This window comes from Peromyscus californicus, unplaced genomic scaffold (genome assembly GCF_007827085.1).
Source record: "Peromyscus californicus insignis strain IS unplaced genomic scaffold, ASM782708v3 Scaffold_18__1_contigs__length_77618521, whole genome shotgun sequence".
Taxonomy (NCBI): domain Eukaryota; kingdom Metazoa; phylum Chordata; class Mammalia; order Rodentia; family Cricetidae; genus Peromyscus; species Peromyscus californicus.
The window spans coordinates 48793899-48812059 of NW_026294480.1; the positions used below are offsets into that span (position 1 = coordinate 48793899).

General features: G+C 42.8%; 1 protein-coding gene across 5 annotated transcripts in view; it reads right to left on the minus strand.

Moving 5' to 3' along the window:
- The window catches only part of Nnt (nicotinamide nucleotide transhydrogenase), a 110204-nt gene that overhangs the window by 74606 nt on the left and 17437 nt on the right, over positions 1 to 18161 (minus strand). The window contains exons 1-4 of one of the 5 annotated variants that reach the window (XM_052743325.1): positions 16847 to 16961; positions 11912 to 12114; positions 6242 to 6471; positions 3016 to 3233 (exon numbers count right to left, since the gene is read on the minus strand). In XM_052743325.1, the coding sequence (XP_052599285.1) occupies positions 3016 to 3233; positions 6242 to 6471; positions 11912 to 12062 (599 nt within the window). In that variant the 5' untranslated portion in view covers positions 12063 to 12114; positions 16847 to 16961. Of the gene's footprint in view, positions 1 to 3015; positions 3234 to 6241; positions 6472 to 11911; positions 12115 to 16419; positions 16553 to 16702; positions 16774 to 16846; positions 16962 to 18161 lie in introns of those variants that run through there. The other 4 variants (XM_052743328.1, XM_052743327.1, XM_052743324.1 and 1 more) reach the window with 4 other exon arrangements.

Consider the following 18161-nt stretch of genomic DNA (forward strand, 5'->3'; position numbering starts at 1 on the left):
TATCATCACTGCTATTACTGTAACTTAAGCATACTAGAACAGAAAAAAAATATTTTCAAAATAGAAAGCAGGTGTTTCTAAACGCTGTGCCCCTCTAAAGTCAAGCTGCAGTCCTCGGCACCCATTGGACCTATTTACGTTGTCTCAGAACATCTCATTTGCTCAAGAGATTCTGCAGCTAAAAACACTGTTCCAGAGCTGACTTTGATATTCTCCCACCTACCTGCACCTTACATGACAGAATCAACAGCACCCTTAAAACTCTGCAGGGTGAAATGTAAGCCCCACATTGCATAACAACCCCTCTTACAACTATGGCAACAATTCCTTTTGGCCTCTGGCATAGTGGTTATTTCACAAACAATGTTTTCAATAAATCATTTGCTACCTTAGATTAAGGACAACAAAAACGTATTTTTTTTTTATTTATTATTTGTGTAGGTGCTGGTGTATGTGTTCATGTTGGTGGTACACGTGTCTGGGAACAAAACTTGTGGAGATCAGAAGCCAACCTCATGTGTTGCTCCTCAGGAGCCTTGAACCTTTTTTTTTTTTTTAAAAAAAAAAAAAAAAGACAGTCTCACTGTGGTGGTGCATGCCTTTAACCCCAGCACTGGCTACACAGAGAAACTATCTTGGGGGAAAAAAAAAAGTCTCTCACTGGGACCTTGATCTTGATAATTAGACTAGGCTGGCTAGTGAGTCCCGGGGATCCATCTGGCCAGCACTGGGAGTACAAGCCTGTGCCATCTCACCTGGCCTTTTACACGGGTATTAGGGATTGAACTCAGGTCCTTCAAGCTTGTGCACCAAGCACTTTATTGATTGAGCTACTGCCGCAGCCCCCAAAATGTGTTAACTTGTTTTAACTTTACTATATGGTGGCCCGTATGAATGGGATGAACAGCTGAAACACTAAGTAGATTCTACAGAGTATTTGATAAACGCTCCATCTAAAACATCAAACTTGTGAAATGACTCAGAAGGTAAGAAGCACTTGCCACGCGAGCCTGACAGACTGAGTTTGATCCCAGGAACCCACCTTTTAAAAGCTGAGGGGTGGCACAAATCTGTAATCCTAGCACGGCTCCAGCAGGATGGGAGCTGAAGACAGGAGAATCACCTGGAAGATGATGCAAGCCAGCAAGCCTGGAGTACATGGCTCAATACAAACAAGATCCTTCCTCAACAAGGCAGAAAAACCTACTCCTGGAAGCTGTCCTCTGACCACCATATACGCATGCCCGAATGATAGACTTTAAAAATGAAAACCTGGGGTTGGGGATTTAGCTCAGTGGTAGAGCGCTTGCCTAGCAAGCGCAAAGCCCTCCCTGGGTTCGATCCTCAGCTCAAAAAAAAAAAAAAAAAAAAAAAAGAAAACCTAAGAACCTTTCAGTTCATGCGAGATTCTGTGACTTTATTCATATTGGTTTATTTTACATGCACTGTTTTCCCTTTTAATACTTTCATTAGCACCTTGCATTAGCTTAAATTTTAATTCAATTTTAATTTAAGGAAATTAATTTCTTTGAGAAGCTATTTTTGTAAGCACTACCCTATCTGCAGATTGTTCCCGCCCTTGCAGGAAGTCGGTGGTCATTCCTGTCCTCCCTCACGACATGACAGGCATGATTACGGGCATACTCCTGCAAGCAGAGCAGGTCTTAGAATGCTTTTCTACGTAACATTCCGCAGAAGACACTTGGAATCTTTCCCATTCTGCGGGCTGCCTCTTCCTTTGATTGACAGTTTCCATAGACATACCAAAGCCTTTTCATCTCATAAAGCCCCACTTGTGGATTGTGGGTCCTATTTCCTGAGTGACTGAGGTCCTATTCGGAAAGTCCTCACTGAGCCTAGGGCCTGAGTGGATGCCCTCCTGGAAGTCTTAGAGATTCCGATCTAACAGTGAGGTCTTCCGTCCACTTGGAAGTGATTTGAGTTCAGGGTGAGAGGTAAGGATCAAGTTTCTTCTACAGTAGATATCCAGGGTTGGTTGGGGGTTTTTTTGTTTGTTTGTTTGGTTTGGTTTTTTTGTTTTGGTTTTTGTTTTGTAAAAGATGCTATATCATTTCTCATCTTTGGGAAAAACCAGTTGACTGTAGGTATATGGAATCTGGGCTCTTGATTCTACTCTGCTGATCGATATGCCTATTTTTGTACCAGTACCATGTTGTTTTACTGTGGAGCTGTAGTATAATTTGAAACCAAGAATGGTGATGCCTCCAACAATGTTTTAATTGCTAAGGATGTTTGGGAAAGCCCATATGGAAACCTATTACTTTTAGAAGCATATATATGATATATATATCAGATGATATATATATATCACGCCCCAGGGGTGAACCTACTGCTATTACTGTGCTAAATGGACAGAATATCAAACTGCCCTCTATTTATACAGCCATAGATTAGTGCAGCTCTCAGGTCATATCAGAAAAGTTTCTTGATAGAGTAGACAGCAGTTAATGTAAAAATTCAGTCACAAACAGGACACCTCTATACACCTCCTTGTTGTTTATTTTTGCTCTTTGGGGGAGCCCATCACCCAGCTCCCCAATAAATAAATCACACACAGAGGCTTATTCTTAATTATAAATGCCTGGCCTTAGCTGGTCCCAAATTTTCAGGGGTTCTCAACCTGTATTACATTAAAACATGTAAAATTTTCCAGTATTCAAGTACTCGTGACCTATAAAAACAACTATTTCAATCTAATGCATATATACACAACATAAAAATACGGCTTCCTCATGCAAACACTCTGTCAGCTGTTTCCTTTGGTAGGTGTAAATATTTGCTTCTAACTACAAAGATAAAACATGTAACATATATTACTGTGGTTATTGTGAAAAAACAAAATGAATCATAAAAAGCTAATTTAAGTGTAAAAAGCTCAGTCACCAACAATTGTGACAAGGTAAAATCCTAGAAGACCTGCAATATGAATGCCTACCCCCCGACCCCCCACCCCCCACCCCCCATCCCAACTGAAAGGAAAAAGAATATACCTACCCAGCAATGTTGGCCATGGAGCTGAGAGCATCATACCCCTGAGCAATTGTGACTCTCGGAACCTGGTCCATTGCTAGAACTGTAGTTTTTCTTTCAGAAAGCTTATTTAGCAAGTCTGGATTTTGGGCAGGGTAAATGAAGCTAATGAGAGTTCCCGACGGCTTTAAAAAGTCAGCCTCATGAGCGCCTAACGCTGGATTAACCATGGGCGCTCTCACCTGAAAGGAAAGTCAAACCACAGATTAAATCTATCAGTGCCTTCATTGTGTCTTTTCAGTAAACGGGACAACTTAGGTAGACACTACGGTTTAAACAATACTTCTGAGGTAAATCTTCCATCCATACATGTCTGCCTGGACTTAACCACATGCAGATGTCTACTACCTATCCGGGGACTAACGGTCTGTGTGAATCGTTCTGCGTAAAAAAGCTCACACTCTGGGAGCACACAGCACTGGATCAGGCATAACGACTGCAGAACACTGAAATATTATAAAAATTTTACCGTGAACCTGGGCTCCCCAAACTCACTACTCTGTTAAAAAATTAAGAGATATTAGGGGGAAAGGAAAAAAAAAAACATTTGTTTTATGTTGGAAGACTCAATCCCAGAACTGTGAGTGGTAGGCGGCATGTTTAATCCCAGCACAGCAGAGGCCAGCAGATCTCTGTGAGTGGGGGAGCCGCCTAGCCTATTCCACAAATCCAGTTAGAAGCCAGCAAGGGCGACATAGTGAAACATTGTCTCAAAAAAAAGGAAGGAAAGACTCAATCCTTACTGATTTTGCAAACATAAATATATGGGATAGTGAGACACTAAGAATGCTGTCAACTAAAGACTCCATGGTATAGATTTACGTCACTTTAAATTTCATGCCTATATATGAACACAATTCAAACCAGTGTCTCTACTGAATTAAGCTTACTTAGCTTCAATATATTATTATATTGACAACAATACATTGATGGTCAATATATATTATATATCTACACATTGATATAGTATATCATATATAATACATATATATGATATTATATATATAAGTTTCACTATATTTGTTTTGTGTGAAATAAACATACAACACACACCTGTTTGACTTACCTTTTAAATACAAACAAAAACACTGGTTCCATCACTTCCTATCATGGCGTTTCATCTTAATTTACCTAAGACACCTTTGCCTACTATTCCTATGCCAAGTGTTGAGCTGGTGATCCACGTGAATCTAGGCTCAGAACTTTGAAGACTCTTTGGGCTAGAGAGGTGATTCAGTAGAGTACCTACCCGGCATGTGTGAAACCAGGAACACTCACACTCACATGCACGTGTGTGCACACAAAACCACCTTTTTTACAAGGCTTGGTTTTTGGGTTTTTTTTCTCTCCATAAAAATCCATTTCAGAAAGTAAGAAAAATTAGAGGATTGCTCTGAGTTGACTCTCCTGGCCCTTATCGTTCAGCAGAGACTGTTGTCACCTGAATGTGTCAACCCAAGTGACTGTTTCCCTGAATGTGTTCCTCAGGCCGAGAACAGGCTTGATTCAACAGAGAGGCCCTGGGTCAAATCTAAGTGTTTATATTACACGTTTCTCAACACACCCTTGGCTTGTTCATTCACTTGTTTAAAAACTTGTTCCATTTTAATCGAATTGCTAGAGGAACACAGAATCTTTTCAAATTCATGTAATCACTTAATATCTCTCCCCCTCCCTTTTGAGATATCTCAAAAAGGATTGGGCCCTAAAACATAGTCTGAAATGGGTTGTACTTATTTTTTTTTTATTTTCTATAAGTTATTGTCCTACAAATGAAATTTTGTCATCAAATATATATAAACCTAAAACTTTTTTAAAAGCTTTAGCTTAATTGCAACTTACCTTTATACCATAAGTTTTATAAATAAACTTCTATAGCAAAAACTGATTTTGTATCTTCTCAAAAACCACCATCTACAATGCTGCCAGGCCTGGGGATGTCACTAAGAGGCTGAGTTCATGCTTAGCATGCTTGAGGACCTGGTTCAATCCCAGCCTCACGAAAAATAATATATTATATATGTTATTCATTAGAGCTGTGGGGAGTGAAGGAATATGACCATCTGAATGATTCTTCTTAGGAATGAATAAAGAAAAAAGCTCATTTTTCCATAAAGAAAGTGAGTTTGCTTTGGTCTAGTAATCACACTTTTCTCATCCCCACTTCTCTCCTTGCCTAAGTTACAGGATATTTAATGGTTTAAATTGAAGGCACTACTCTAGTTATCTTTTATACTAAACTCCTAGTACAGTCTTTTATAGGACTTTTTTTACTTCATAGTTATGAAGTTCCTCAGCATATAAATTTCTGCTGTCTGGTATCTCAAGACCTTTCTTTTTTAATTTTTTTTTTATGTGCATTGGTGTTTTGCCTGTGTGTGTATGCCTGTGTAAGGGTCTCAGGAACTGGAGTTAAGACAGTTGTGGGCTGCCATGTGGGTGCTGGGAATTGAACCTGTGTCCTCTAGAAGAGCAATCAGGGCTCTTAACCTTTGAGCCATCTCAAGACCTTTAAAAGTCAGTTAGCCTACTGGTCACTCAGCCTAATGCTATCTTCTCCAGAACGGTCATGCTGTGTCTAGAACAGCACTATGTCAGTGTAAATTACTGCCTTCAGTCATCAGACTCTGCATATGGCATCCCAGGCTGGATTTGATATCTTCTTTTCATCCTGGCAGTATATAATCTTCAGCAGGAAGTCTGCATATAAATGGGCCATGTAGCAAAAATTTTTCCTAGTCGATTAAAAGAAACTTCCACCCAGAGAAAATAAAAATGAAGATCTCCATTTCCCTTCCATGGTTAAAAACAGGTCACATTTTCTGGGACATAAAGAATATTCACAACACACAATCATTTCATTGAGACAAAGAGCAGGACTTTAAAATAGGAAAAGTTGAAATGGGTAATGTTTAACATAATGTATATGCAAACTGCTCTGATTTGGTCATTTTACATTGCATATACACATCAAAATATCACAGTGCATGAACATGGACAATTATTATGTGCCAATTAAAAACAAAAAGAAGAGCACTAAGAAAACTGGAATAGCCAGGTGTGGAGGTTTTAATCCCAGCACCGGCAGAGGCAGATCTCTGTAGGTTCCAGGCCAGCCAGGGCTACACAAGGAGACCCCATATCAAAAAGGAAAAGCAGCTGTGAACGGAAGAGAGAAAGGAGTAATTACTTTGACCACCAGATCTGAAGCCAGAACCTCCTTCGTCCCTTGGATCTGGGCCCCTGCTGCTCTGTAGAGATCGTCTGGGAACCTGGAAGCTTCGCCTGCTCCCGACTCCACCACCACGTTAAAGCCCTGCTTGACCAGGGCCTGAACACCAGCAGGAGACAATGCCACTCGCTTCTCATTTTGGAAAACCTCCTTGGGGACCCCAACTGTCAACTGCTTATATGGAATTCCTAAAAACAAACAAAATCAAAGTTTAGAACAAGCTAAGGAGCATGTTTCAGAGCAGACATCGGGAAAAGGAAACGGGAAGTCTGTTCTTCAAAACATACTATGCACAAGTTGCTACTGAAAGTAGTAATTCATAATCATGATCCACTTACCTTTTTTGAAAGTGATAAATTTTCGTACAAACTTTCCTGGATGTACTAGATGTTTTATTTAATTGAATGCCTCTCTTTAAGGCACATAATAAGCCTACTCTATTCATAAGAGAAAAATACCTGAGTTGAGCAATTACACAGCATTCTAACCTGCCTCCTTCACCCTTAGGAAGGGTTACAGTCTTCCTATCCTGGCCTTCAGTAAAGACAGAAATAAATTACTGCAGAATAGCTCTACAACAGATACTTTAACGATTGTCAGAACTCAAGTCTCTTTCCTGGCAATTTGGCCAGAGGAAACTTGCCATGGATTTCCAAACGCTGAATCTTGAGACTCTACCAGCAACAGGCAAGAGGCCAGCAACCTGGTCAAGATAAACATCTACAAGACAGACATGAGAGAAGCCAGCAGCCACTGTCTGTGTATGACATGACTTAGAGGAATTGTGGGTTCAGGACAGTCCATGTTGGCCAGTGATTAACTCCTGTGTGTTGGCCAGTTTTATGTTAACTTGACACAAGATAAAATATTTGGGAAGAGAAAATGAGAAAAATCGAGAAAATGCTTCCATAAGATCTGCCTGTAGACAAGGCTGTAGTGCATTTTCTTGATTAATGATTGACGGGGGTGGGTGGGACCAGCTCACTGGGGAGAGTACCACCCCTGAGCGGATCATCCTACACAGTCTGAAAAAGCAGGTTGAGCAAGCCACAAGGAGCAGCCAGCAAGCAACGTTCCTCCATGACCTCTGTTTCAGCTCCTGCCTCCAGGTTCTTACCTTGAATTCCTACCCTGACTTCTCTTAGTGATGGAATGTGACCTGAAAGTTGTAAACTGAAATAAACCCTTTCCTCCCCAAGTTGCTTTTGGCTGTGGTGTTTTATCACAGAAACAGAAAAGGAACCTACCCAATCATGTTCACCTCTAGGAGGTTTAAATGGAGAAGCCACAGAAAGAGACTAGGAGAGTAGATGTATGGGAGTTATTTGTAAATGCAGCCATGAGACATATCATCAAAAAGAAGTCAGAGTAACACCAGCAGACACAGCAATTGTGGCTATTTAAAGAAAGACAAGCCATAACTAGGAAACCCATAATGCATCCCACTTCTCAAAGATGGGGAGGGGTACCCTGCACCCCCTTTCCTAGAGAATCCACACAGTAAGCCCTCAGCACAAGATATAGGCTGACTGTGATTCTGTTCCTTACAGCCCAAAGGAAAGCATATACAAACATCTTTATGCAGAGTTCAGGATAGCTATACCCATAGGCCATTAGTTTCCTCTCATGCTTTAATCAATAGGAAGCCATTAAAAAAAAATGGGGGGAGGGGGGCGGTGAGGGGTAAGACAAGGTTTTTTTGTGCAACCCTGGCAGTCCTGTAACTCACTCTGTAGACCAGGCTGCCCTTGAACTCACAGAGATCCGCCTGCTTCTGCCTCTCGAGTGCTGGGATTAAAAGTGTGCACCACCATGCCCAGCCAGTAACACATTTTTAAACAGTATGTTTCTACATAGGCTTTACTATAGTTTAAAAATTCCATTCTTGCCACTGAATATATAGTTAAAAATTGAATCAGATTTAAATATGGAGTAACTTATTGAGACTTTAGACAGATTAAGGCAACCTGAAAATACCTGCATTTGAACATAGTCTTATATTCCCATATTACTTATACACTAATAATTTACAGTATACCAGAGGCAGATAAATGCTTATTTTTCCACCTGAATAGGGATAAAAATTGGAGGTTGGCAAATGTTTAGATCCAGGTGTAAAAACAAGTCATATATGCACTTCTCTGGAGTTTACATCTCATCTGATAACCTCAAATAATAAGCCCCACATTTGGAAAGGCAAGGCAGCTACTAAAGATAACAGAGCTGAGTCCAAAGTATTTAGGAGAGCCAGAAGTGATGGTGTACACCTTTAATCCCAGCATTCAGGAGGCAGAGGTAGGTGGATCTCTATGAGTTCAAGGCCAGCCAGGGCTACAAAGTGAGACCCTGTCTCAAAAAAAAAAAAAAATGCACATAAGAGCCAACCTGAAATGGCTTCCATTAGCCAAATACGGAAATTTGAGTACCAAAAAGAATAAATATGCTGGAAAGATGCACAGGCTGCTCTCCCAGAAGACCAGGGTTCAATTCCCAACATCTACATGGTGGATCACAACTGTCTAGAACTCCAGTTTTAGAAGGTTCCCTTTCAGCCTCCATGAGCACAAGAATATATGTGTGCACAGACACACATGTTGGCAAAAACAACCATAAAATAAAATGAAAATTTTAAAAAGAATAATGGAGTAGTAAACTTCCAAAGATATAATCCATGAGCTCATGATGATTATCAGAAAAAGTACTTAGTATTTTAAATGGTTTTGCTCAGCTTAGAATATGCAATGTGATGGACAGAATAACAACTTCCCAAGGATAGCCACGTCCTAATCCCTACCACCTCTGAAAATATTATACTTAGGACAATTATGATGGCAGATAAACTTTAATCATTTGGCCTACAGTAGGGGGAATATCCTGGGTTATCTGGAGTACTGCAAAGAGTCCCAGTCAGGGACCATGTGAAGATGCTACACTGAGGCTGTCAATAGGACAGGGCCACAGCCTGAAAAACAGAAGAGCTCCCCAGAAGCTAGAAAAGTATAGCAAACAATTCCCCCCAACAGTTCCCAGAATGTGGGCAGAACCGCCAACATTTGGACAGAGGCCCAGAGACAACTCCTTTGGACTTTGGCTTCCAGAGGTTAAAAAGCCAGTAGGCTTATGATTATTTGTTACAGCGGGAATAGGCAATCAACACATAAGGGAATGAACTGATTGTTAGCAAAACTAATAAGCAGTGGGAAAGAACATTTATTCATGGAGATGGAGCTTTCCAGTTCCATCTTAAGGCAACTAAACAACAGAGAAAGTGTGCTTCCTTTATAGAAAAATTCTAGCTGATAAATGATCAATGATAGAATCTCACCATTTTGAAAGCTCTAATAAAATCATGGATTTAGTTAAGGACCATCAATCAAAGCATCTAAAAGTATCTGAATGAAAATAAAAGCTGATGGGAACTTCCTATCAGACAGATCACAAGGACAACACCTATACTGACCAAGCGGTCTTCGTGATGTAATGCAATAATACACAACACTACCAGCGAGGTATTCTTGTCAGAAATGTATCTTTAAGCTGACAGAGCCTTCAGGTCCACCAGCTACATGTTACCAAAAAATATAAGGAACAGAAACTGATTCAGCAGAACCAATCAAGGGAACTCAATCAGTCAAATTCAGAGCACTGGAAATCCTGCCAAGCAACAACTGTATTCTTCAACAAGTAAAGGGAGAAAAATAGAGAAGAGGGGCTGAGGATGCAACCCAGGGGTAACACACCTGGCCAGCGAGTTGGAAGGCCTAGGTCTGGTTCCCAGTAATGAAAAGTCTCTTCTGTGTCAAGAAAGGCCTAAGAGACATAGCAAGCAAATGCAGCACGTGAACTCTGGATCATTTCTGAACAAGCCTACCGTAGAAATAGAAGTCGAGTGCGGTGGCACACAGCGTTAATCTAAGCACTAGGGAGGCAGAGGCAAGACAGCCTGGTCTACACAGAGAGTCCCAGGGCAGCGAGGATTACAGAGAGAGACCCTATCTCAAAAAGGGGGGGGGGGTGGGGGGGGGGGGGGGGGGGGGGGGGGAGGGTGGAGGGGGCGGGGAGTTTAAGAAAAGAAGCAATTGAGAAAATAGGAATACTGACTGGAATTACTTTTCGTGCTTTTCAATGCGGTCATTAAATTAATATTTTATTATAGAAAAAAATACATTTTAAAAATAGTTGAGAATTTTTTTTTTAAAAAACCAAAAGCTGAACATATTAACGCAGAGATCTTGATGTCTATAGATTTATTCACAAGTACAGTCCCCATGTCCCCAACACAGTCATTTGCTCCTATCTTACCGACTTTATCACGAGGTAATCTGGCTTTCCAGAACAGATCAAAAGAAAGTCGTTGAAGGTAAACTTGGGAAAAGGTGCGATGCCAACAGTGATTCATCCTCTGGGAACATGGAAAGAGGCTACGAAATCTATTCAAGGTAACAGAGCTCCTTGGTGGCCAGAAAAAACAGCCCTGCAAGCCTTAAGAGGGAGAGGAAAGCTTCATGCCATTCTTTCCTCTTAAGAACTAAATGCCATTCTTAGCTGGGCATATTGCCATCTGGAATAAAAACTAAACGTCTAAGTCTTCCTGACAAATGTCCACATGCTCAAGGTCTGGCCAATGAGTAACTGTATTGGGATGGTCCTTGGGAAGACTGCTAGAAGAAAAGTAACCCAGCTTAGAAGGTGACCCCCTTGAGCCCTTCCTCCTTCGGCCCTGTACTTAGAACAGAAGCAAGCGCAACTTCTCCTATCAGAGAAGACCTGATAGGTCGCTGGAAACCTTCACTCTTGTTCTGTAAGAGCTGAGAAGACAGTAGTGATTTTGAAGAAAGGACTGGCGTGTTCTCACAGTTTTAAAAGGGTATTCACATTGTCATGCGCAGGACAGACAGGAGAAGGGCAGAGGCTGGAAGCACAGAGACGAGGAAACTGATACAGCACTTCAGAAGATGATGGGTGGAACCCAAGAGATAAAAAGTGGTAGCGGTGGAGCTGGAGGGATGAAGGCTCAGTGGTTAAGAGTGCATTGGGCTCCCAGCATCCACATCAAGACAACCAACAACAGCCTGCAACTCCAGCTCCAGGGGACCCAACACCCTCTTCTGGTCTCAGAGGATACTGTGCACATACACAAAGACACGCAGGCATACATATAAATAGATACAAAACCAAGCTGAACAGTAGCCATTAACAGCACGTAGGAGGACGAACATTTCTGACCTGAACTGCAGTGACGTTGCTTTTTTACTAAATCAAGGAACATTGTTGCACATCAGTTAATACACTTCATTCCTAACTCCTGAGCAGAGGTGAACTATATACGGTGCAATTCCCCCATGCTTTCTAGGAACAAAGAAAAGGCTTCTGGGAGAAATGGTTACTATAAGCAAAAGGCTCCCGAATACAATACTAGTTAATCTTTTTCCTTGTCCCATTATTTTTATCTTCTCTGTTAGCAATGGCAGTCTGGAATTTCTGTAAGTGAAAAACATGAGGGGGAAAAAAAACCACTCATTTCGTTTTCTGTTTATAATGATCACTCACAAGTACCAGGTCATAAAACTTGGTTTTCCTTGCATGTATCATCAAGGACTCAAAGCACACAGGGAAGTCAATTTTTACCTGGTTTTACAGGCGATTTACACCACAGTGCCTGATGAGTGTGAAATGTTCGCAAAAAGTCTTTCTTCCCCGGTAGAACCTTACAGGACCCCAAGTTACTAAGGAAAGGACAAGAACAGCCAGTCACCACCGTTTTCAAGAGATGCGCCATGTTGCTTGGTGCTCCCAACTTTCCAAATCCCCGACTCCTTGACGGCAAATTACTAAAAAGAAAGAAAAGAAAATGTTTACATGCCAAGAAAAAAAACTACCTTGTCAGTTGAGCATGAAAAAAAAAAAGCATATAAATATTCATCTAAAGGGTCTGCATCTGGAAGACAACTGTATGCTGCCATCCACAAAGAATTTGGTTGTCAAGTCTTTTACTTGTAGACAACACTTCAAAAGTTGTTTCAAATTCAGCATTTAAAATTTGAAATCCATTTTCTACCTAAAATTGAGATTATAAACTCAGTATTCAATTCAGGCCTGAGTCGTGTGTGTGTGTGTGTGTGTGTGTGTGTGTGTGTGTGTGTGTGTGTGTGTGTAGCTGGAGAGTTTGTATATACACACCTACAAAGCTAAGCCACATCTTACACTAAAGTTATCTTCTAAGTCAACATATTTTCCAAAGAGCTACATATAATCAAAGTTACATTTGAATTTCCCTTAGGTTATCTAGAAAACACTGCTAGGCACTAAGTCACACAAAGCACATTGCTATCCTATCCATTGCAGTAAAATACTTAGCTCTGACAGTGGGATCTCCTGATCCATGTCTAAATGAACATGAGATTCATGTTTACCTCTGAAGAAAATAAACATGCATGGGATAAGACTCAAAAAAGAAAAAGGAAGAAAAGCCCCATAACATCTTTACTACCTCAGGCTTTGTTTGTACACGTGCACATAACTGTGAACTCTTTTGAAAGTGGTTCTCAACAGTGGCCAGTATTATTTGCAAGTTTTCTTATAATAATGTTTATTTAACCAGAATGTGGCCACTTATTACCAATTCTAACAGGACTAGCTGAAGTAGCGCTCTGTTGTTGTATCTTCAGCCACCTCTGCCCTGTTCGGCAGATCCCCGGGGATTCACGGAAGGCATTCCCACACTCCCCATGTTCCTCTACATTTCTCTTTGCTTCAAGAATGAGAAGAAGCAGAGGGTCCAAAGTCCATCAGTCAAACCTGGCTAACATTATCCACTCCACCTATAGGTACTGATCCGTGATGGACTCTCTAAAGTGAGGGCCTAGCATCCGATCCAAGCTGGCTCGACAACCACTGGTCCAGGCATCTGAGGAGAATTTAGCTCATTTTAAATCTCAGAGCTGTTACTACAACTTCCTAAACAGACTTCTTTAAAACACGGAGAGGGAATACTGGTGACATGAATGATCGATCCAAGGGTTGCTTATTAACTAGATGCCCTTTAATTCAACAAATGTAGCCCAATGACAGAATCTCAGAGGCCCTTTCTCTTCTTGGGTCATCCCATCTCCCCCCCATACACACACCAACCACTGTTCTCAGTTGGCAAAGCTTCCCCAGACTTCATCAGCAAATCAATGAAAATGGCCTTAATGGAACCCTGCACTGCCCAAGTCTGCCACTTCCTGCTTGTTTAACCTGAACTACTTTGAGCCTCAATCCACTAACCAATAAAACTGGTAGAAAACAGCAGTTTGCTGAGGTCCTTTTAGAGTCTATGATTGTCTTGCCTACTAGGAAAATAGTAATTTGGTGTTGAACAGATCCTTAATACCAAAAGCCCAATCTTTAAAAAAAAAAAAAAAACAAGCCGGGCGGTGGTGGCGCACGCCTTTAATCCCAGCACTCGGAAGGCAGAGCCAGGCGGATCTCTGTGAGTTCGAGGCCAGCCTGGACTACCAAGTGAGTTCCAGGAAAGGCGCAAAGCTACACAGAGAAACCCTGTCTCGAAAAAACAAAAACAAAAACAAAAACAAAAACAAAAAAAAAAACAAAACAAAAACAAAAAACACTTATTCAGGCCTTAAACATATAAAGCAAAGATCAGGAGGTTGTTTATTGGCCTAATTTAAATATAAATGGTTCTGAAACTATCTGAACCATCTTATCACTGGCTAGTCTATGTCTACTCCAAAAGAGTCAGATTTTCCCCTTCCCTTCAAAATTCTCTATTATCTGATCTTCCATGTACTTCTCAAGCCTTTGAATCAATATTGGGATAATTTTGCCACTCAAAGTTTAAAAGAATAAAATACCTGTTTTAGTATGGCATTCACAAAGCTTCATAATGTAAGTTATAAGGATAACTGCCTTCCCAATAAGTGTGTGTGTCTGTCTGTCTGTCTGTCGCCAAGAACCCAGGACCTTACACTCACTAGGAAAGTGCACGACCACTGAACTACATCCTCAGCCTTCCCCAAACAAATGTTAAAACCCTCTAGAGTCAAGGGCAAGGAGGACCTGACCTAGCAAAAGAAGACATTACAAATATAAACTCAGCCGGGCGGTGGTGGCGCACGCCTTTAATCCCACCACTCGGGAGGCAGAGCCAGGCGGATCTCTGTGAGTTCGAGGCCAGCCTGGGCTGCCAAGTGAGTCCCAGGAAAGGCGCAAAGCTGCACAGAGAAACCCTGTCTCGAAAAACCAAAAAAAAAAAAATATATATATATATATATAAACTCTGGGCCGGGCGGTGGTGGCGCACGCCTTTAATCCCAGCACTCGGGAGGCAGAGCCAGGCGGATCTCTGTGAGTTCAAGGCCAACCTGGGCTACCAAGTGAGTTCCAGGAAAAGGCGCAAAGCTACACAGAGAAATCCTGTCTCGAAAAACAAAAAAACAAAAACAAAAACAAATATAAACTCTGGGTTGGAAGCCCCTTCTGCAATTTATTGTAGGTGTGACCTTCTTGAATTACCCCATTCTCTGTACCTCATTTCCTCCCTCCTCTCTAAGATCAGAATAATAGTAAAAACCTACCTCATAGAGCCGTGAGGATTAAAGCAAAGTGCCCTGACCATAGGGTCGTGGGGAGGGTTTAAAGAACACAAGATCCTGATTGGTTGTTCCATTCACTATTATTATCCTTGGCCCAGTGCCTTGCACTAAACAGAGTAAGTCAATTAATATTTTTGACTGAACGCTTAAATAACTAGGGCTGAGTCTCCTGGAGCCATTTTGAAATAGATTTCTGAAACAGAGTTTCAGAACTTTTCCCTCGAAAACAAAATGTTTGTGTAGCCTTGTAGAAAATTGATCCTATCAGCAAAGATAAACTATTTGCTGATGTTAGAATAATCCTAAACTGTCCTTACAATAAACAAAAAAAAAAAAAAAAAGAAAATGGATGGAGCCAGGGTGGCGGCTCATGGTTGTAAATGCCAGCACTGGGGAGGTGAAGGCAGGAGGAGCCAGCTCAAGTTCAAAGCCAGCATGGGCTATACATAGACTTTCCAGCCAGTCAAAGCTGCAGACTGAGACCTTCCTCGTCTCAAAATAAAAAAATACAATAAGAATAATGAAATAAGAATGGAAAAATAACTGACATTTGCCCAAAAAACAGGGTGCAGTGGGCAAGTAAGGTCCATCCCGCTAGACAAAGTTTCCTAATGGCTGCACACCACCACAGGACCAATAAAGGACACCTGCAAGCATAAACAAGAGTCATGCTTTTTAAAAGCTAGGCATACCAACAAGGACACAATACCCTCCCCTGGCAGGCAGCATGACCTCGCCCAAAGACACTGGTGCCATGGCCCCGGTCACAGGTGCTGCCCTCCCTTAGCAGCTAAACTGCCACCCACTGGCACGTGCTACTGGACCTCTATTTATAACCTCCTGTGGAAGCCCATTGGCTCTAGCTACATAGTAGTCATTGTGCCTCTCAAGTTTGAACCAGCTTTGCTCAGGCTACACCCCCACCCCGCTCTCCTGCCTGGCCAATCCAAGGCCCTCTCTCAGTCTTGTAGAAACTGGCACCCACTACCACCACTCGGTCCTGACCTACACCCACCCTTTTTTTCCTATGTACCCAACTGGGCACCCTGCCGGAACACTCTCAAGGTTCAAGTACAACTTAGGGGAGTCCAGCTGCCATTCTTTTAGGTCCACCCCCCAACGAAAGTCCTCTATGACCTCTCTTCCAATCCCTCTTAGTGCCAAAACAACCAGATACAACTTTCATAGTCCTTGCCTCCACCCCACCCCCACCCCCACCCCGGGATCCAAGATCTGCACCTGCACAGCTGTCACTCCGTTCCTTGTCCTCTGCCGGGGACCCTGTTCCCACACCCACCCTCCCATTCCCCTCCACGTCACCCCAATGGAATACACACAAAAGCGCCCCTGAGGCACGGTATTCCTTCTCCGCCGGTCGCCTGCAGGAGCCTTTTGCACCCCATTTGCTAGACACTGCCGACCCCGCCCCCCTTCTGCTCCCTGACAGGTCCCCTACGCCGCAGGACCTGGGGGTCAGCACTAGCTACCCCGCTTTCTCCAGCAGCCCCCCAGGCGCCGCCGCAGGGCCGGGTGGCTCACCTAGGCGGGCAGGCGGGACAGCTGGCGACCCCGGGGGCTGCAAGCAAAACGCCACGCCGCCGCGCTGGCAGACCCGGGCTCGGCCCGCGGCGCTGTGCCTCCAACCCGGAAGAACAGCCCCAAGCCTGCGGCGGCAGCGACGACCACGTGATACAGCACTGCCCCCACCCGGACTCGTGCCCCCTTTCGACACCACCACCCCCCCTCCACCTCCCCTCTGCCTCCCGCCAAGCCCGCTTCGCCCGATCGCCCGCCCTCTCTGCAAAGGAGAAAGAGACTCCACCGAATGCACCCTTAGGGCGCAGCAGCCCGTAAGGGTCCTTCCTCTCCCGGTGACCGCTGAAGCCCCTTTGTCTCAACCGGGGGCCCCCAAGGCCCGCAGCCCCGCCCCCTTGCTCTCGCTCAATCGGTCTCTTGTCAATCAAACCTGGGTGCCAAGCACTGCAACTCAAGTTTTTAGGAACTCATTCCTCTTCTTCCCCTGGAGACTAAGTTACAACGTGCGATTTCCTCACCGGTGTCCCAGCAGAACAAATAAGTGGATACTCTAACTCCACTCTCGGTGAGAGACTTTCGTCTAGCTCTCTAGGAAAAAAAAAATCCAAACTTCTGTAACTGGAGAGGACTTAAGCCGAGGGCGGGAATGGGGGCGTTGTTTTTCCATTCTGGACGGGAGGTGGGGTTAAATTCCTCACAAACGAAGTCAAGGACTGAAAAGGAACACACATGTGCGTATTTGGCTTTCAACAGCGAAGCCAGCCAAGAGGAAACCCTGAGTTACTGTTCACATAGGCAGCGTCTGGAATGTACCCGTAGTTGACTGTGTCCGCGTTCCTGATTAAGGGAATTCAAAACATAATGACCTAGTCAGTCGATAGTGATTACGTTGTTACTTGCTTTGCAGGTACATTCTGATTAAACTTATCCAACGCTGAATCTGCAGAAAATGTCAGTGTAAGAGTGGTGTTCCTTTTCTTTTTCTTTTTTAATTTAAATGAAATAGTTAACAGAAGGGGGAAAAAAATCAAGTATTCAGTATCTTTTAAAAAAATAATTGAACCAGGGGCTGGAGAGATGGCTCAGCAGTTAAGAGCACTGACTGTGGTTGTTGTTTTTGGGTTGGTTTTTTTTTCCTTCCAAAGGACCTGAGTTCAGTTCGCAGCACCCACATAGCAGCTCAAAACTGTCTATAACTCCAAGATCTGACACCCTCACACGGACTACATGCAGGCGGAACACCAATGCACATAAAATAAAAATAAATAACTGAACCCCAGAGAAACCCTTACTTTGAGAATGTGTCTTGTATTTATACAGCACAAAAGGGTCATTGGACTAATGGAGTCCCGACTGCAATCCAAAGTCAACTTGTCCAATGATGGAAGGAGTGGGAGGCAGGAGAGGACTCAGCCCCGTGATTTAAAATAATAATCATACTGCGGGTACAATGAGGCAAGAGCATAAAAATTTAAAACTCTTTTGTGTTGGTAGGGTCTTCATATGCAGGGCACTTCTACAACCAGCAAGTCTAGCCTTGAAAGGCATCTGCCTTCACACTCCCTTTTGTTTTTTGTTTTTTTATTGCTTTCTTTCTTGGTGTTGCTTTTTTTTTCCATACCTCCTCCCTTCATTTTGATTAACATTCCCCTGCCCTGTTCCTTCCTCCATCCCCCTATCTCCCTCTTGGAACTGTTCCACAAGCAATATTTCCCCCCCTTCATTTTACAAAATGTTCTATCATC